The sequence below is a fragment of the Pararge aegeria genome, chromosome 15, assembly GCF_905163445.1.
Source record: "Pararge aegeria chromosome 15, ilParAegt1.1, whole genome shotgun sequence".
Taxonomy (NCBI): domain Eukaryota; kingdom Metazoa; phylum Arthropoda; class Insecta; order Lepidoptera; family Nymphalidae; genus Pararge; species Pararge aegeria.
In genome coordinates this window covers 644,303-665,779 of record NC_053194.1, presented here as the reverse complement: position 1 = coordinate 665,779, position 21,477 = coordinate 644,303, and the positions used below count along the sequence as shown (strand labels likewise).

The 21,477-nt window shown below is 36.2% G+C and overlaps 1 protein-coding gene across 1 annotated transcript; it reads left to right on the top strand.

The window, feature by feature from the left end:
• The first annotated feature begins 980 nt into the window (after positions 1–980).
• Positions 981–20,740, top strand: LOC120629932 (protein ovarian tumor locus-like). Its single transcript, XM_039899020.1, has 15 exons — positions 981–1,149; positions 1,387–1,637; positions 1,715–1,812; positions 3,112–3,266; positions 5,661–6,122; positions 7,093–7,386; positions 7,604–7,794; positions 10,258–10,368; positions 13,216–13,327; positions 14,417–14,608; positions 15,614–15,756; positions 16,707–16,834; positions 17,677–17,775; positions 18,097–18,275; positions 18,869–20,740. The coding sequence occupies exons 2-15, from the start codon at positions 1,407–1,409 to the stop codon at positions 18,988–18,990; spliced, it is 2,517 nt and encodes an 838-aa protein (XP_039754954.1). The 5' UTR covers positions 981–1,149; positions 1,387–1,406; the 3' UTR covers positions 18,991–20,740.
• The last annotated feature ends 737 nt before the right edge of the window (positions 20,741–21,477 follow it).

The window sequence follows — 21,477 nt, the reverse complement described above, 5'->3', positions numbered from 1 at the left end:
AGGTGGTTTCAGAGATAAGAACTTTCCAAGAAATGTAAGAACAAATTCTTCAGCTTTATGATACAGGAAGATATAAATATAGCTCAGGGATTTTATTACTAACGTCGACAATTAGTAGCTATTCGCCTAAGGACAAAGTCCCTCTCGCCCAGATTTTGTGTTCTAACTGTTACCTGCTAATTCAATATAAATTTAACGATTGCCTGAAGTAAATCGTACAATAAAAAGGTGAAATATCTACGGTAGAAGCATAAATTAAAATATAAAACACTGTACTATTTAACTTTCCATCAAATACATAAATGGGAACCAGGTTCAATATTAACAAGCATGTTCCGAAAAATATTGAGTAGATCTCAATATTTTTCATGGTTACAGAATTCTTTAGATTAACTTTTTTATGACTTGTTTTTCCAGCTTCAACAAAGTTTGTTATACATGTAACTTGAATTTAAACATTCTTCGAAGAACACACTGCGCTGGGCCGCCGGCTCCTGTCTCTGACCTTGGCTTAACACTGCAGCATGATACGGATACGTCTATAAAATTCAATATACAATCGCATAAGATGTATTTCACATTTAAAAGTTCTCACCTAACTGTAGATTTTAATTACCTACTAACATCATCATTTCTACCAGTTCCGTAAAAACTGTTGTTCCAGAGATTAGTATCGGTTAAAAAATAACTTAATCTTGTAAGAAGTATGTTCTGTACTAACTAGCGTCTAAAAAGATAATCATTTGAGTATAATAATTATTTCGAAATCACACTTGAATTCCATTTATTTATTTTTACGTGAAATCTATGTCCCGGTGAAGTGAGAACACACGAATTATTGTTGTAAAAACTAAAACGTATTATTCAGTGGACGCTTACTAGTTTAATATTATCTATGGTATTTCATATTTTCATTTAGGGCTACGAGTCTGTGATGCGAACATTGCTTGCAAATGGCAACACTGCGCAGTTATAAGATTGGCAATTGGCATTTGAACGTGTTTTGATGTAAAATTTTGATTTTCCTTCCCGCCGGCTCTTGACGGTTGCTTTTGGCACGTGCAATTTTTCGCAGTATTGTTAAAATAATATACCGTTTATTGTTAAAAAGTTTAACTCCGATGCTGACTATTGGAAAATAATATTTCGGTGAGTACAACAAAATCATTTTTCACGTATTGTACTGTGCCATTTACTCTGCACGTGTTGTGTATCGTAGACAGCAAAACAACCATTTGCATTCTGAAGTCATTTTAGCTACGATATGGTTTTGTAGATTTTCTGTGTGTGTGATACGTTAATTTGATTTATGAAGCGAATATAACGTGATTTCTGCCGGAAAGTCTTGGTCCAAGAGCAGCGTCATTTGTTTTTGTTTACCTTCAGATTGTTCGCAGCTTTAAACAATGTCGCCTTCCCCGATCCGATGTCGGGGCCCGTGGAAAATACACAAGCGTTCATCGGAGCCAGACCGCTGGCTCGATGAGATGGGTTTTTTCCGGAAACATACGGCCCGCGACGCCAGCTGTCTGTTTAGGGCAGTGTCGGAAAATATTTACAATACGCAGCGCTATTTCCATAAAGTGCGGTTGGACTGCGTTCATTTCATGGCATCCCAGCGCCACCTTTTCGAGGGGGTAGGCTTCCAACCTTTATTGTACCTTGAGATATCGCAAAATTAATCTGATCCTAACACACACTGTTTCTTTTATAGTCATTAAATTGTTCGTTCGAAAATTATCTTAAAGAGATAGCCAATGCTTCAGAATGGGGCGGGCTCATTGAAATATCTGCTATGAGCCATCTTTATAGGTAAGAACAGCAATTTAACTAACTGATCATCACTATTGTTTTCTAATAAGATTAACTAGGTTTAATGTTTTTTATTGAATATTTTTACTCTTTAATAGTGGTTTTGAATATTTTTACTCTTTAATAAGACAGTGGTTTTAGGGTGATTAAAATAATTCTCCTGTATAAAATCATTACATTGCTACTGCATGGCAAATATCATTTTAATACCATAAGCACTTTCCGTAAGATAAGAATCCAAACTAATATTAAAAAAACAAAAGTATGTCTGTTTGTTTGTTTTTTGGCTCAACCGCTGCATCAATCGCAATTAAATTTTTGCAGCTTGCATCTGGGAGATTGATGTAGGCATTTAAAAAATAGCCTTTGTTATGTTATTTTATTACATATATTAAAGACAATCATATGATAATTTTTATCCTCAGCATATTATATTTAACAGATTGTAGGATTTAAAAAAAATGTGTATATTGAGTTGTTTTAGTCATATTATTTTGACGTAGATTTTCTAGCTTTGTAATCTTTACTAAATACATTTTGTGTTTTAAATTACTTACAAGAACTGTCCATAAGGCATAAAGCAGATAAGGGTTGTTTGTATATATTAAATTGACATCTTGCAAGTCTAAGACAAATGTGCTTTGTTTAATGAATGTATTTTAATGTTTGTATTCAGGACTGTTCATCCTGTTTAGTTTAGTATTTATATAATTTTGTTTAATTTTGCTTTTGATGTAAGACTTTCAGACACGCTAGAATCTATATTTAAAGCTGACGAAGTTGTTAGCTGCCTTTTTCTTGTATTAATTTTAAAAATAGGGTAGTTATAATCTTCCACAATCAATGGGCTATGTTACAGTAAATAACTTGTCACAGTTTCTGAGCCTTTCATTCAATTAACATCATATCATTATGTTAATATTTTCACTGTTTAAAAACATCCTCGCTGTTGTAGTACCCAATGCTGAAATACAACCCCAATTTGGAAATTTGTCATTACAGAAAACATCAAAAACTTATCACTTAATAATTCTGTAGGTGAACTATGATTTTACTTAGGATTTTACTATTCCAGTCTAGATAATCCAATCAAATATTTGAAATATGTCAGTGCATTTTCCCCTTCTTCTTCTTTTGATTTATGAAAATCAATGTGCAAATTTTCATGTTGACAGTGTTGATTGCTTGTCAACATGACGGTTTTGATAACTAGTCTCTACACTGCCTTTAATTTGGAAGGTGGTAGATTAAAAACTCTTTAATAACAATTTGATTTGTATCATCAATTGAACATTGCAGGCGTGATTTTGTAATTTTTGAAGCTAATAAAGGACCGCAGACTAAAATCTGTAATGGCTATGGAGAAACCATTTATGTTTTCTACTCGCCTGATACTAAACATTTTGATGCTGTATACACTAAAGAATTCATAAATGCCTCATCATTTTGCCAGTGTAAGTTAACCTTTACTACATATAGCATCAAACTATTGATTTTTAAATTTCAATCAGGGAATTAGGGCAATTAAATTTAGTTGATAAAGTGTCACTTGTGTACAGTGTATTATGCAAATTTACGGGTTAGAATGTGTATTATCTTGATATTATTGTTATTATGTGAATATTTTGAATATTCCGGTATTGTTTAGGACATGTCATATCATCGTAAATTACGCAGTGCGAATTTTGATAGGGAATGAATTTAGGGATATTAAGGTTCTTTAAATTTAAATGGGTAATGATGATTTCTGTGTACTACTGCCAGAATTGTGGCTAATATAGAATTGTTTGAGTTTGGTTTGGGTGATTTGAATTAATTTAAGTATAGAAATCTATAAACAAAATATTTGAGTAAATCTCTTTGTAAAATAGTAAATTATATATTACCAGACTAATAAAAAAAAACAGCAGTGTCCCTTGTGTTAATGCAGGTTCATAATATTGTGATGTTGTATGCTCCTAAAACCTCAATTAGTATCCATCATAATAATGATTTTCTAATCTTCAGCAGCTTTATAATAATTATTCAACAATATTCATTTATAGCCCACAACAGTGCTGAACTAATCACCATGCTGGGCAGCGGGATTTCTGTTTGCAGTACATAATAGAAGTAACATCCAATGATATTATTGCACATTAACACTCATCTTTTTTTAAGCTTGATATAACCGGTAAATTCGCGTAATATGCTGATCACATATATTAAAACCATATTATAAATAGATACTGTTTTAAGACATGATGTACCACATGTGTTGTAGATCCCAGTTCACTAAATTTTAAAAGGGGTTTTCGCATTTATGTTATTGCTATCATAGTTTAGTGCTAGCGGTGCTGAGTGATATATTTCGCCTATTGCGAATTTCGCTTTTATTGATATGGCTTCCATCGCAGTTTAAAGGCAGGATAGACGGTTAAAATGAAACAATTTTTAGTGTATTTTTGCAATTACGCTAATAAGAAATTGGAAGATAAACAATAACAGCTATATCTTATAAACATTGCGTAGTATTTGGTTAGTTACGCACCAGTATTTATTTATTTATTAACGTATATGTAACAAAGGATGGACATGCTTAAGAAAATAACCGATGAAAGCTGCTAGTTAATATGTGTCCAGTGATTAATTATGACTTTTTTTATGAAGTTTTTTAATCAGCAGTCATTTTATATTTAAAGAAGCATTCAAAGGCTAAGTAACTATGGTTTTTATATGAGGTTAAAGATATTCTTTCCCTGTTTTGGTCATATCTAAAACCAAATATGTATATAAACATTTCCATGAAGTTTCCATTGTATTTTGACGGCCGATTGGCGCAGTTTGCAGCGACCCTGCTTTCTGAGTCCAAGGCCGTGGGTTCGATTCCCACAACTGGAAAATGTCTGTGTGATGAGCATGAATGTTTTTCAGTGTCTGGGTGTTTATATGTATATTCTAACTATTTATGTATATTATTCATAAAAATATTAATCAGTCGTCTTAGTACCCATAACACAAGCTACGCTTACTATGGGGCTAGATAGCGATGTGTGTATTGTCATAGTATATTTATTTATTATTATTTATTTGTTTATTAGTGAATATTTCAGCGATCAGATTATTTTAAGATTACGATATTAAAATTACAGACACAACACAACTTTCAATAATCTAGAATTCTAATAATCATGAATAATGATGTTAAACTATAGTCATTACCAATTAAAAGGAGATGATTTGCACACCTAGTTCTGCCTTTATGCTGCAGGTTGCCCACATTGCTTAAACATTTCCCAAAAATTAAAATTAAAATAATTTTTATCATCCCACTTCTGATATTTATTAACTAATTGTGAACATTGATTAACATTTCAATGCATACCAAGTAGTGTCATCGGCAAGCAATGGTAAGAATTCACATATACTTATGACTACTACTGACTTCTTATTGGCAATTTAATTCCACATGTTTAGCAATTCTGAACTTCAAACTTTTTTTAAATATACTGTCTAATTTATCAAATTTGTTTATTGGGGGATGAATATCTTACCAATCTGGGCCAGTGTGATGGACTACAGCCTTAACCCCTTCTCATTGTGGGAGGAGACCCATAGTGTCTGAACTGTAGTGGGCCGGCAATGGGTTGATTTGATGATGATGATGATGGATTGATGGATGAACTTTTTAAGCAAGAGCAGATCTTTTGAAATAAATCAATTAACAGTATACTTTTCAGCTTTAATGTATGTAAACTGGAATCAATTTTTTTTATATTTAACATGCCAAATTTATATTTAACATAACAAATAATAAACCAATGAAATAAAAAAAGTGCAGTGCTTAAAACGATTAATGTATTTTATAGCATTGGTATACGAAGTACTATATGATGGTGTGTACCAACTAAAGGATTTACCCTATGCAGTAGAAAAAATGCTACATGATAAGGTGCCATCGAACCACATTGAATATTTTATGTCTGAAAACGTGGAACGCCGTAAGAAACAGAAAGAGAGAGCTAAAATCTTCATAGAAGCTTCGAATGAGGAAGACAAGGATAGAAACAATAACACATTAGCTTTAAAATGCAAGCACCACACTGAAGATTTAGAACGTGCCAGCTTATTAAAGGAATCCATGAGTATCTTTGTCTTTAATCGAAGCTTGATACAACTTGAGAATGTTTGCATGAACTGTTTAAACGTGAATAGTGCTAAGGATCTGCTTGACAATGGTATAACTCCGTTTCCATACAAAGTTGCTAAAGCTTTGGATCCAGATATTTATCGGAATATTGAATTTGATGTTTGGAGTGAACTAAGAAGAGGTATTGTTATTTCTGAGCCTCTGGTGTTTGTTTCCGTTAAAACTGTCAATGGAGTTAGAATTGTCAATTTAATAAAAAAATTAGAGTAATACTTAGCCATAACCATTTTAATTTCATCTCAATTTCTCAAAGAAGCCCTCCTGCCTCTATAGCTTAAAATTATCATAAAGTCTATTATGTTATTATAGTAGGTTTCTATTTTGGAAAATCTAGGAAAAATATATAAAATGTAACCTAAATTAGGTCTACCGTTAGTCTAATCTAGATTCTAGAGAATTATTTACTATGGCGGACTTTTTTGTAGCCATTATCAAGCTCCACACCTTTTTTATAGAACTGAATCATATATCCCTCACCGTTAAGGAAGCGTTCGTAAGAAACTATTTCGATCGACCGTTTTTTCTCCTACTTTGTAAGTCCGACTCCCACGTAAATTGATTTTTAGTTTTCAGGTTAATATATAGCCTATGATACCCCACAATAACGTAGTTTTAAAATCGGTTCAGTAGATTCAGAGATTACCTCTTACAACGTCACAAACGTTACCTCTTCATAATATTAGTATAGATATATGGATATGAAGCTACTTAGAATTGGAAGTTTAAGGATTGGAACTCAATAATTTTATTAATAGAATATTTTGCATATGCTGCAGTAGTCTACATTCTGATCGCATATTGAAACAAATAAAACAATTACCTCTTTTTTTTTACTTATTATGCTAGATTTTTATATTAATAAATTACCAAGCATCGCTTGGTACTTTATGGTTAAAAAAAATGTAATTTTACACTAAATGCAAATGCATGAATAATATTGTAAATTTTTGATAATCGACCAACGGATTTCGACTCTTAACTTCAGAGACAAGTGATTATAATTCAAAAACATTCACACGAGGCTGTGAACATGGTTGTAATAGCTTTAATATTTTGTAAACGCAATTATTACGATAATTACGTATTTGCAGAAATGCGTTTTGGTGCAAGGTACTGTGATGGAACGACTTTGCAAGTCGGGGTCAAATGCCTTTGCAAGCTTCAGCCGGAGCAATCTGTTCCTTACCAGTGCCACATTCAAGAGATGAGTCCGGATGGTGGACCCTGCCTTGTCTTCATTGAGGAGTTGGGGGAGAAAAGGGTGGTGGATTTTGATCAGCTGGAACCATTGCCTGTAGAGCAGATCAAGCCATGGGCGCCCCCCTATAGATATTCGCGTGCCAACTCACAGATTTTGAATTTGAGCCAAATGTTGCAGCAAATAGGTGTGCTTTTATTGTTTATTTCTAATAGCTTAATAATAATCTTCTTAATGTTACATGTTAAAGTTAAGGCACATTGTGTAGTTTTCTTTTAATATAATAGTTAAATAAAATATATTAACCCTTAAAATCGGTATTTTTATACAAAACTATGATTTTTTAAATTTATATATATTTTTTTGTATTATTTAGCTTAAATTGCTATATTTTTTTACACCAGGCAACATAACACGCAAGCAAGGGTTAAATAAAGCACGTAAAGCTAAAGGAGAGGACATAAAAACATCAGATAATGCACAGACCAAATCGCAGATGAATACAGAGATAAACAATAACTATCAAGACGTGTCCTGCTATACCCAAGCGTACACCTACCCGCATCTGGATTACATGAATTTCCAGCCAATGCCCGTTAGTTATTTTGTTAGGTCCAGTAGTGGTATTTACTATTAAGGATATTTATAAGCATGCCACATTACCTAATGAAATGAAACTAATTAAAAAAAAATTGTTTTTTAAATTCCAAAGTTTAATAATTCAAATGTAAGGCATTTGAATTGGGTATTTTTCTACATTCTATAAAAATGTTATTTCCAATTCACAATAAAAAACATAATTACCACGATCACACAACATTCTTAGACTAATAGATGTCAAAAAAATAAGCTACACACACCAAAACATGCAGCATATCAAACACACACACACACACACACACCCACACATAAAAACTCATTTTTTATTGTATTAATATATATATATATACATAAATGTTATAATATAAACATAAATTATATCAAATGTTAAGCAATCAAAAATACAGCAAGTGGAATGCTTATAAATGCAAATCCATATCGTAGCTAGCGATAAATAGATGTTCAGGTAGTAGTTTAGTGTTAAATGTGTTATTTTTGTAGTTTAGTGTTTAATATTTTAGTTGCTTTTTATTTTTGTAGTTGCAATTACATATTGTATTTTTTTTGTAGTTCAGATATGACTAGTGCTTTGGTTCAGCTTAAATCTTAAACTAAACAAAATGATATTTCATTAGGTAATCCTTCTCAAGAAGACGTACTCTTCAAAAAAAGAATTATCTTGAAAAATCTGGCAGAATGACTTCGTTGGCATACTACTTTCATTCTATGACCCACCGCATCGCATCACCTGCCCGTTGTGCGCTTAACGTCGTAGTGTGACGTTTAATAGCCTATAAGCTTTTCGCTAATGAGATAGCGGAGCTTTCGGAGCACTTGGAGAAAATACTGACAGTATTTAAACAGCCAAAACCACAGCGTTTCGCCTCGTTAGCCTTTAAATATTCATATCTTCTCCCGAAAATTGGACATGTATTATATGAAAAAACGATTTTTCAATGTGGTTCCAGAAATTGGCGCGTTCAGAAATTAGCGCGTTCAGACAAAAACAACAGCTATGCTTACTTTAGGGCTAGATGGCGATGTGTCTCTCTCTCATTGTCATACTATATTTATTTATGACGCTTAAGCTTTATTTTTAGTATAGATTTGGTTTTTTTTTACATTTCCAAAATATATATCCGACTAAAGTAATGAAACGATTTTAAGGCATGAAATAAATGATTTGGCAGCTTCTAAAGTATCCGTGCTAACCGTGTTGCCTGTTGTACGGAGGCTATGCGGTGCGGTCGATCGTAACAATAGGAAGATCTTCTTCAGAGCGGGTGTTTGTGCAACCATTCATCTTTGCAAGTTGTATATATTGTCAATTTTTACGATCACTTCGTTATCGCGATGTAGGGTCTCTGTGGCGCCATCTAGTTATGGTAAAGTGGAGACCGCCACACTGTAAATTTTGCAGCACTGCAGAATGGGATAGGTATAGACTTTTTAGAATTGTTACTTTAGTCTAGTTTAGTATACTTATTATTTACACGCTTTAATATTGCGTAAGGTAAGTTGTAGAAATAAATAAATGCTGTTAAATAAAATTGTAGTTTTGTTTTTATTCATTTGTCGTTTCTTCGAGGTAAGTGAATAAAATGTTTATTTATTTTGTTTAATTAACAAATTTGCGAGCGTTAAATAAATAATTCTAATTGAGGTAAAAAAAAATAGCACAAGTGTGGTTTGTGACAAAACTCGCGTGGCGTGGCGTCTTCGGGTCGAGTAATGTGTGAAGGTTTGGCCCTTATTAAAAAAAAAGACTTGAAGACGTTACCTACATTTACAGCGTTGGCCCGGGCGAAAAAGAACTAAATGCTGAAAGCATCTCTACGCGATGAAATAATAGTTAAATAAATATAATATCATCAATATCATGTCTTTTATAATGTTTCATCTTTTATTCATTTTTCTTATAGTTATCCATAAATTATGTAGTTCTATCTAGTTAGTGTTAGAGGCCCTGCCGTACTTACAGGATGTAAAATAAATAAATATATAATCATCAAATGAAAATATGAAATAATGAGTTTCATAAAAGTACTGAAGTTGCCGGCATAGCTCAACGAGTCAATTCGCTGGCATTAGACAGGGCACAGTTAGGCTCCGAGGTGCTGGAATGGTGACACCGCCAAAAAAGAAACCCAACGTTAGTTGACCTACAGCGAATTGGTCTGACGACATCAAACGACTCGCAACGAAGCCGCTGGAAACAAGCGTGGATCTTAGAACTCTGCAAAAGACCTAAGTCCAGCAGTGGATTTGTAATCTGTTTGAAATGCTGATGTTGAAAGCGTCTACTTTAGTTTACTTGCCAATTTTGTTTATACGAAATTCCAGGTTTATACCAGCTGTACGTTATTTATACTTGCAACCTGCCACTTGTATCAGCTCTACATTTCAATGTGTTGCCATCATGTATACTGAACAGAAAACTGGATTTTTTATATTCCAGGTTGAAATCCAAGCACTGCCCCTAATGGTAGACTGTCGACCGGCGGGGGCTCCGCCCCATGAGATTGCGCACTCCTCCAACGGAGTCCCGCCCGAAAACCACCAGAATCAGGTAAGTCTTATAAGACCGATTCGAACTTGGCGTATGAATGAATGAATACACTTTTATTGTACACCAAAGAAAAAAAAAAGTAGTTACAAAGATATAAATACATATAAAGAGAGTAAAATTTGGTGGCCTTATCGCTACATAGCGATTTCTTCCAGGCAACCGATGGCGTAAAAGGAAAAAACATAGAAAAGAGATAGGTGGTGCAACAAATAAGATTTAAAATTATACAAATATATAAATAAAATATATATATATATCATCATCATCATCATCATCACATCAACCGATAGACGTCCACTGCTGGACATAGGTCTTTTGTAGGGAGTTCCAAGTTCCACGATTCTGAGCCGCTTGGATCCAACGGCTACCTGCGACGCGCTTAATGTCGTCTGTCCACCTCGTTGGGGGTCGACCAACGCTGCGCTTACCAGTACGGGGCTGCCATTCCAGCACCTTGGGACCCCAACGTCCATCCTTTCTCCGAACTATGTGCCCGGCCCATTGCCACTTAAGCTTCGCGACTCGTTGAGCTATGTCGGTAACTTTGGTTCTTCTACGAATCTCCACATTTCTGATTCGATCGCGTAGAGATACTCCGAGCATAGCTCTCTCCATCGCCCGCTGAGTGACTCTAAGCCTTCTTATGAGGCCCATAGTTAACGACCATGTTTCAGAGCCATAGGTCATCACTGGCAACACGCACTGTTCGAAGACTTTCGTCTTCAGGCACTGAGGGATTTCTGACGAAAAGATGGCACGGAGTTTCCCGAACGCTGCCCATCCGACTTGGATTCGGCGGTTCACCTCCTTCTCGAAATTGGACCTACCTAACTGGATCGTGTGTCCTAGGTATACGTATTCGTCAACAATTTCGAGTGCAGTGTTCTCAACGATTACTGGTTGAAGCGGAACATGAGCATTAGACATAATCTTCGTCTTGCTCATGTTCATTCGTAGGCCAACCTGTTGAGAAGCTCTGCTGAGGCCATCGAGCATCGTATTTAGGTCTCCCAGAGTCTCTGCCATTATGACTACATCGTCGGCAAACCGAAGTTGAGTGATGTACTCGCCGTTAATGTTGATGCCAAGTCCGTTCCATTCCAGAAGCTTAAAGACGTCCTCCAACGCAGCGGTAAATAGTTTCGGGGAGATAACATCTCCCTGTCGCACGCCTCGCTGCAATTGGATTGGTCTCGTAGTCTGATCCTGTATACGAACTGACATAGTGGCGTTTTTGTACAAACACTGCAACACTTGGATATACCGGTAGTCAATTCGGCATCTCTGCAGTGACCTAAACACAGCCCAAGTTTCCACCGAATCAAAGGCTTTTTCATAGTCCACAAACGCTAAGCAAAGTGGCCGGTTATACTCTTCAGTCTTCTGTATAACCTGCCGCAGCGTATGAATGTGGTCTATGGTACTAAAGCCCTTACGGAAACCGGCTTGTTCGGGAGGCTGGAAGTCATCAAACCTACGAGCGAGACGATTCGTAATGACTCTCGAAAACAGCTTGTAGATATGACTCAGCAGCGAGATGGGTCTGTAATTCTTCAACAAGGTATTATCACCTTTTTTGAAGAACAGAACCACCACACTCCTGTGCCATGCCTCTGGCGTTGTGCCTTGGTGAATAACGGAATCAAACAATCGCTGAAGGACTTTCAGTATCGGTTTTCCACCTGCCTTCAGGAGTTCTGCCGTTATTCCGTCATCACCCGGCGCCTTGCCATTTTTAAGCTGCTTGAGAGCCACACTAATCTCGTATAGGCTGACGTCTGGGATATCTTCGGTATAATGTCGAGTTAATTTGGCTCTAGGATCCTTAGCCAAATCTTCAACAGGCGTCTGTACTGTGGTGTACAACTGTGCATAAAAGTTCTCAACCTCACCCAAGATCTCAGGTTTGGAAGAGACAAGACTACCATTATTATTATTATTATTATAATTATTATTATTATTATTATTATTATTATTATTATTATTATATTATATATATATATTATAATAATATATATATATATAAATATAACTATAATATGTATATATAAATATTTTACATATAAATACAATATTATTATGCATAATCTCTGTCGCAAAAAGCTCAACTACCCGCTTTCACTAACAACGAACAAGTAAGTAACGCTTAATCAAAAGAAATTACTAGGCATACATATGCATTTCGCCAATCGTGTTTCACTTGGCAATTCATATTACCTAACATGTCCAAGATTCTTGCCAGAACTAGTGGTAGTTTGTGTTTGTATTATCATAATTTTTATTTTTCGTGTGGATTTAGGTTACCACACTTACTACAGTAAATTTATAAAGTGGGTAAATAATTAAACTTTTGATAACTATAAATTCATATTGCCAGATATTTTATTAAATAGTTAATAGATAGCTTTCAAGAAACAATTAAAATAATATTTGATTAACAACCAATGTTTATGATATTGAGTTGGTGGGTATTTTGATATAAATAAGACTGCTTTTTCGAAACACCTCAGTTCTACATGGACTCGAACGATACCAAGATTTCTCTTCTTGGTATCGTCGTTAATCATTACTTAAAAAAACTAATTCATATTTTTTTATTTGTCAATTGACAGTTTACAAGTTCTATAATTACTACGCACTGCCGAATCTGTGTCGTGACTTTAGATGGCGCGTAACGACGCTAGTCATTATCTAAGGGATGGTTATTTTTTTTTCTCTGCATGCATCACGCAAATCAGTAGGCATCCGATTTAAGCGGTTCTTAGATTTATTAAAAATTGACACACCTATGTCTACCAACCTAGTCTTTGACGTAAAGATTTCCGAATTTGTTTGTTACGTCAGCAGGCCGCTGGCAGCGGTGACATGGTGGTGCACGGGGGCGCCGTGCCAGCGTCGGTGCGCGCGTCTACCCCGGCCACCACCAACGCGATCACCACCTACTCCGCCAACTATAACGGTATTAATGCTTTTTAATTTTAACATACTTAAAAAAAAAGGAGAAGCTTCTCAATTCGACTGTCTGATTTTTTCTTTTTTGAACATGTTTTTTTATTCCACTACATGTTAGCCCTTGACTGCAATCTCATCTGGTGGTAAGTGATGATGCAGTCTAAGAAGGTAGCGAGCTAACCTTTTAGGGAGTATAGTAGTCATACCCCTAATCGGTTTCAACTTTCAACGCGACATCGTACCGGAACACTAAATCGCTTAGCGGCACGTCTTTGTCGGCCGGGTGTTGTAACTGGTAACTAGCCACTGACAAAGCCTCCAGACCAGAGAAAATTCAGAAATAATAAATTCCCAAATTGACTTGGCCGGGGATAGAACCCGGGACCTCTTACTTAAATTCACAGCGCTCACCGTTGCGCCAAGAAGGTCGTCAATAAATTATAAACTCAAGTCCCAAATAGCTGTATAATAACCTTAACAGTTGTTACTGTTGAATATCCTTCGCAGTTATTATGTAGTATATTGTACCTTTATTTGGCCTATACCACAATTAAATCATCAATCATTACTCACATCCTGGCGTAGCTGGAAGAGATCTCTTATAGAGATAAGCTTTACTTTGTACACTTCATGTATCTTATGTTCACAATCACAATTTATGATACATAAATAATCCCTACTTCCCTAATTTATATTATAAATGTCAATGTAAGTTTGTTTGTTACGCTTTCACGTAAAAACTACTGAACCGATCCTCATGAAACTTTGTACACACATTTTTGGAAGTGTTAGAAGTAATATAGGATACTTTTTATCCCGACATTCGGAAGCTCGTACAAATTGTAACCGATTTAAATAATTACTTTTGTACTATAGAGGTTATAATATGTGTTTAATTTTTCCCAAACTGTGGTTGTTGGAGATAGAGCACAGAACTACTCAACGGACAGTGCTGAATACTTTAAATTTTTTTAGAACTAAGACTAAATTTAATGCCACATCAAAAAAACAAAATCAAACGCAGACGAAGTCGCGGGCAACAGCTAGTAAATAAATAAATAAGCTGTACTAAATGTGAAGGTCGATCGCGTTGCAGGTGTGATGAACCCGGCGCCGCCGCCCGGCATGGGCGTGGGCGGCGTGGGCTACGGCTGCGCGCCGTACGCGTGCGGCGCCGTCAAGGGGCTGGTGTGGTGCGGGCCGCACGCGCCGCCGCCGCCGCCGCCCGGCGTCAACCCGCACGTGTACAAGAGCGTGCAGCCCTCCGGCGCAGACCTGCCCATGAACGGTCAGTACGCGCTCCCTGTGTGCTCTCTGCTGCCTCCAAGTCGTGGAACTCTGATACACTCAGTTGCGTGCACAGGGTCTTCGACCAGGGTATGCATAAGGCAGGTACATCAAACAATTCAATGGAAAAATCGGAAAATTCCCTGCCAATACGAGTTATATAAAATAATTTGGATAGGCAGTGCTTTTTGCATGTATGAAGTGCACGCCACTTCTCCAAAACATGGTATCACAAATGCACTTCACCAAATCATTCTATATCCGATACACTTCACCAAATCATTGTATCTCGGATACACGTCACCACATAAGTGAATATCAGATATTAACACAATGGATCTTAGACACACTGCTCCAAATCATTGTATCTCAGATACACTTCACCAAATCATTGTATCTCAGGTACACTTTATCATATAAGTGGATATCAGACGAAGATAACACATTGGATCTCGGGTACACTGCTCCAAATCATTATATTTAAATCATTATATCTCAGGTACACTTCATCAAATTATTGTATCACATTTCTTTAACACATTGGATATCACACTACACTTACTCTTATATACTTCTCCAAGTCAGTTGATCTGCAATATACTCCAAATTACATTAGTGGATTTCACATTTTTTTTATTTATATTTTTGTGTAAAATCTTGTTTTTGCACCATCTACCTCTTTTCTATGTTTTTTTTTTTTACGTCTTTGGTTGCCTGGAAGAAATCGCTATGTAGTAGCGATAAGGCCACCAAATTGTACTCTCTTGCTCTATGTGTATATCTCTGTAACTACTTTTTTTTCTTTGGTGTACAATAAAAATGTATTCATTCATTCATTCATTCATTATTCCTAATAAATGGAATTCAGATCCATTTCTCCGAATCTTTACGTTCGTCAGTGTTGGACCACTGAGATTTGAGCCAGATAGGCCATCTTCGTAGCCCGTGAATGATTACAAAAAAGAAGCTTCCAAAGAGGCAGTAGCAATTAACTTTGGTGTGGCAGATATCGCGACGCTGCGGTTCTATTTTAACCTGGGCGTGGACTGCATGTGGGCCGCGTACGGCGCGCCGCAACACGCGCCGTTGCCGCACCCGCCTCCGCCGCACATGCCGCCGCGCCACTACTCCCCGCGAGACCTCGCGCAGGTGAGCTAGTTCATCTGAACCAGTGCCTGATTAAGCTAAGTCTTTTATCTGCTATTGGTTCTTAAGTATAAAATGGTAAATATACAATTCAATACTCAATACGACCGGCCGATTGGCGCAGTGGGCAGCGACCCTGCTTTCAGAGTCCAAGGCCGTGGGTTCGATTCCCAAAACTGGAAAATGTTGAACATTAATGGTGTGATGAACATTAATGTTTTTCAGTGTCTGGTTGTTTATCTGCATTTTATAAGTATTTATGTATGTTGTTCATAAAAATATACATCAGTTATCTTAGTACCCATAACACAAGCTACGCTTACTTTGGGACTAGATGGCGATGTGTGTAGTGTGTTTAGTGTATTAAAACGTAAATACAATACGTATTTGCTATCTATAGGTTACAATTTTGTGGGTAATTAATAGTTTAGAAAATTACTGTAGGCGATGTCTGTGTGCATGTGCGTGTCCGTCAGTCAGTCAGGCACAGATAAGCGGTATTAAATATGCAGGGCTCCCTTTCGCGCGGAGCCCGTAGTAAATTCAAATTGTTTATTTGCAGATTGATTTTACATTGTTGGTACACAAAATATAGGGACAAACAATCCGCCTTAGATGGCATGCTAAAAATAAATATGTTCGTACACTAATTCCTACTTACTATAATAATACTATCCTAAGTCAATCAACATTATTAAAATAAGAATAAAATTTAAGACTGATATTAAAATTACAAATATCTTATCAATTATTATTCATGTCAAATTATAATCACTGTAAATGTCGAACCTATAATATTGTGTCTGTTAAATATTCTTGGGTGGTATAATAACATTTCCCAATAAGTAATTTTTTTATCTTATCTTTAAAACTCTACAAGATTAAAGTATGATATTAAAAAAAATACACTACACGCACATAAAGAAAATGTATTCGTGTATTGTTGTTGTCAGGACATGCAACAGATATCGCTGCACGAGCGAGGCGCGGGCGCGCTGCACGACCCGCACAAGCACAAGCAGGATAAGCTGCCGCTCGCGCCGCCCAAGGGGCAGGGGCAGCGGCCGTTGCTGGGGCCCAGGTCACTACCATACGAGTAATGAGTGTATAGTGAGACAACTACTTTGTATACTCATTGAAAGTACCAGCGAGCAAGCAAAGCCGAGCCAGCAAACACACCGCACTCTAATCGTTGCTTTGTCGGCTGACCAAGTTGACTCCCTATGTACTCATCATACATTTCACTACTTCATTTTTGTTTCCGTTTTTAATTATACTTTTGGTAGTGCTTTTTTCATTATGGTAAACAGAACCACTGGGTAAAGAAGGATACCTATAGTCCTCTTCTTTATACTATGCCATAAAGGTATTTCATATCCTGTCTAGTAAATAAGGAGAAGAATTGGTTTTAGTGCCGATGATTATAAAAGAAATACATTTTTATTAAGTATAATTATAGTAATGAGATTTAGACGGGCATTTATGCCCGTATATTATTATACGCATATTTCATCTTTTAAGATGAAAGTTTATTTGTAGAAACACTCTGATCCCCGGAACTTCCAGTCGTATTTAAAAAAGAAAATCCTCGTTCATGATGAAAGTTATAAGCTATTTTTGCATCACCCTATCTCGTGGAAGCTTAGCAAACAAAGTATTAGCACGGGTAGGCGACGTAACGCGGTAGGTTGAAGTAAAATCGTTTAGGAGATGAAAGCCGTATGGGAGCACTTTTATTTTATTTCATTTAGCTTTATTGATTTCGCTTGACTTACTAATAAGAGCAGTTGAGTGATGGTCAATAGCATATAACCTACCTCAAGAACTGGGCTATCAAAAAGAAATGGTAGTTTTGGAAATTTGCTATAAAACAAAATTTTTTTTTTGTCTCCTGTTTATTGATGATGATATGTCCAAATCCAGGTTTAAGCGCGGCAACCAAGATGGAAATCAGAACAACAATCATAATCACCAGAACAAGGGGCACAACAACAACACTCCCAATAAGGGCATGAACAATAGGTAAGTACTTGTCATCATTACTGGGCGTTAGCTTTTGTGCTTAAGTCAAGTAAGGATTTAACCATTCACGGCTTTGTGCTACTTACGGCTCTATGGAACACATCGGTCGTTTCCATCAGTTTACCTACTGGGGAGCGAGAATTATGGAAGTTTAGAACTTGTACCCCAAGTCTCCCCCTGAGATAAAATTTCATCACCACTCTTAAAATATTGGTGGCAACTAAGGACCCCTTTTTTGCCATGAGCCAGATGCCAGATCTGGTCTACGGACGAGGTTTGTTTTAAAAAGCTCTATCATTAGTATTTACAATTTATCCGCAGGCGCAACTCGCACACGGACATGCGCACGCCGCACGCGTACGCGCCTGTCGCCGCCATGGGCGCGGGCGCGGTGCCGGCTGACGAGTGCGCGCTCGAGGCGCCGTTGGTCAGCTACCCCTACATCCCCTATCCGCCGCCCATCTACCCGCTGCCCTACTACCCCATGGACTCCGACCCAGGTCAGTGTCACACGTCACACGCACGTAACACATGCGCAACACATAGCACTCACGTCACAAGCTACGTGTATGCGCTAATTTATATTATGTTATTTTGCTCTTGTCATGCTCTTAAAGTCGTTCTTTAGGCGGACTAATACTTACAAACTTACATATAAGAAATCAAAATAACGTAGGTATAGTTCTAGTATAGTCAGTTCATAATCACTTGACGCGTGGTCCATTTATGAAGCTCAGGAGATAAGCTTTTGGCGGGAAATCACTAAACTAATTTTACTATTGTGTATTTGCTTGTTTTTTTAATATTATTTTATCTGTTATTCGGTTTTACGAGTTATTTTCCTTTTTTATAATTGTATATTAACAATAATTTTTGTTTCTTTGCAGTCAAAAAATAAAAAACGGTGTAACTCGATCATAAAACGCATTTTATCCATGACTTTTGGCACACTAATTGTCGTAGTATATTTATTTTATTTATTTATTGAGAAACATTTTTTCTCTCTAGCAATCATCTAAATCACCGGCGGTTAAAGCGATTCCTAGTTAGTGAAAAAGGGCATTAGTGTTATTCACCGGCTTCCTTTCCGCAGGTATGATGGGCATGATGGGCGGCATGGGCTACGTAAGCTACGAAGAGGGCGTGGAGTACGCGCCAGTGCAGCACTTCTACCCGCCGCCCTACCCGCCCCCGCTCATGCCGGAGCACAAGTAAAGCTCACCAACTATCAACGGCACGGCTGCGTTTAGGTGACGCGAAAACGCTAATTGCGTGAATTCTATTATTAACGCAACAAAATTTAAATTCCTCTGAAAGACTTATTTGTCGTCGTCGTATGGTCAGAAGTTATGAGGAGTTTTACGTTGCTGCGTCGATAATAGAATTCACAATAATTGTCATAAGTGTACGCATGAACGCAGCGGTCAAGCTGCGGACGCACGTAAAGGTCCACGTTACGGCTGCGTTTAGGTTACGCTAAAACATCTATTAACAACGCAAACAAAATTTAAATTACTCGGAATGACCTAATCGGTCGTCGTCGCGAGGTTAGAAGTTACGAGGAGTTATACGTTGCTGCGTCGATAATATAATTCAAAATACGCGTGCTCGCCGCGGACGCATTGAAAGGTCCACGGTACGGCTGCGTGAATTCTATTATCAAAAAAACAACATTTTAACTGCTCTGCGTGGCTAGAATGGGCAAGCGACATTTTTCTCTCCGGGGAAAGGACAAAATGTTATCACCATTCTGACCATGGGCGAACGGGTGGAAATAACATCCAAATAATATACGTGTAATATAAAACTTCTCCTTTTCCATGTTGCCATATTATGGGAGATGGACAGATACATTTTTACTTTTTCAGGGGATATAATCGGGGGATATAATTGTTGTCTCCTGCCCATGCCAGCCGTGCTGTATCATCCATTTTGTCGTCGCCGAGTGGTTAGAATTTCAGGGGTGTTTAAATGTTGTGTTGCGTAGAGTATAATTCACATTTGTCATACACGTATGCGTTCACGCGATTGCCGTATTAAAATTTTTGTGTCGTCTAACCGTAGCCAAAAGCTCGTCGTTACTGATCTGCCCCCTTGCCATGTTGATTATTTATAACCGTAATTATTGTTAAGGAAATTAATGATACTAAGTTTTTGGATAAATATATCTACTGCATTGTAGGGTTTAATTAAGTATATATCTTTGATATCGAAATAACTGTTTCATGTTATAATTCATCATCATCATCATCATATCAACCGGTCCATTAATAACCGGGCCAAGAACGAGTTAACGCCGTAGTCCACCACGCTGGCCCAGTGCGGATAGGTGGACGTATAATATAATTTGAAAAAAAAAAAAAATATTAATGTGAAATTTCATTTACCATTTTCACTCTTACGAGATTTTTATATTTACAAACTTATAGACATAGTTTGGTCTTACCAATTAGTATCAGATTTCTTTACAGAAAATCCAACACAACATTTTTTGGCCTTGGACCTCATCCTTGACCAACAAGGTAGTTGTTATCATTAATTTCCTGAAATATTAACGATTATAGAAACATGGCTAGGGACGTTTTCGTTAACTTTGTATTATTATGATCTTTGAGTCCAACCACACGTAATTTGGTTTACAATGTTTAGAACAGAACAACAAAAAGTATTGAAAACATAACTAATAAAATAACATAAACAGCATAATCGCAAAACTTATAATCTCTGTAAATCTTTTAAAAGAACACAATCTTTTGTGAGCTAATTTTAAAAGCCTTGTAAAATAAGAATGTGTATCTCATTTACCACAGTTTAGCAATGCGACAGTTCTGTAGAGTGTAATACAGTAATATTGCCTTACACTCGAGATCCAATAATAAACGCCTTGATTCGTAAATATATGATTACTATCTTTCTCAAACAAAAATAAAATAAATAACTAAATATTTACTATCACAAATTTTAAATACAATAACCTTTACTTTTACAAAAAATTTTTGAATTTTTAAATTAAAAATTATTTTTATTCTGTTTAACTGAAAATGTTGCAGAAATTTTCTCGTAACTTAAAACCTTCAGAGATTAATAATTTTTTATAATAATATAATTTTTTTACCGTATATGGACCAATATCATAAAATACAAAGTCTCATGTCATGCGCTAGTACATTTTAGTTCAACATAAGTTGAGTTAAACACCATATATTTTGTTCAAATCTAATATATAAATGCTTATATATTTATAAAACATACTTTAAAATACTGAAAAGTAACCTCCAAATTTTGAATTTCAAACGATCTTTATATATCACTTATATTGACTTCAGCTTTAATTGTTCTTTACATTTAAATAGACTACGGTATAGCGAACTTACAGTAAGAGTTTATCTCACCAGCGTCCTGTTACAACAAGATATATAAGAAAGGTTTCAAGGCTGTTCCCACATAGTGATCTTGATAGTCGTTACGAGAATGCAGCTTTCAATTAGTTTTTTCATTTATTGTACACCTGTTTGGTTGCTATACTGTGACAATACTATGCACTCCAATAAAATATGGAAAGTCTTTAACGCCCTTTTCATACAAATGTGTAATTCCGGTATTCTCGCGATTGGGAATTAACTAACTTAGGATTCTCTGGGTCTAACATCTAACAATACTTCGTATAAAATTTAAACTATCGTGATTGGAAATCATAATTAA

Bases quoted from the DNA above. Each gene is read 5' to 3' on its own strand.
- LOC120629932 (XM_039899020.1), top strand. From the start codon at position 1,407: ATGTCGCCTTCCCCGATCCGATGTCGGGGCCCGTGGAAAATACACAAG. The intron at 1,638-1,714 runs GTAGGCTTCCAA...TTTCTTTTATAG, and splicing joins AGCGCCACCTTTTCGAGGGG to TCATTAAATTGTTCGTTCGA. The intron at 1,813-3,111 runs GTAAGAACAGCA...TGAACATTGCAG, and splicing joins GCTATGAGCCATCTTTATAG to GCGTGATTTTGTAATTTTTG.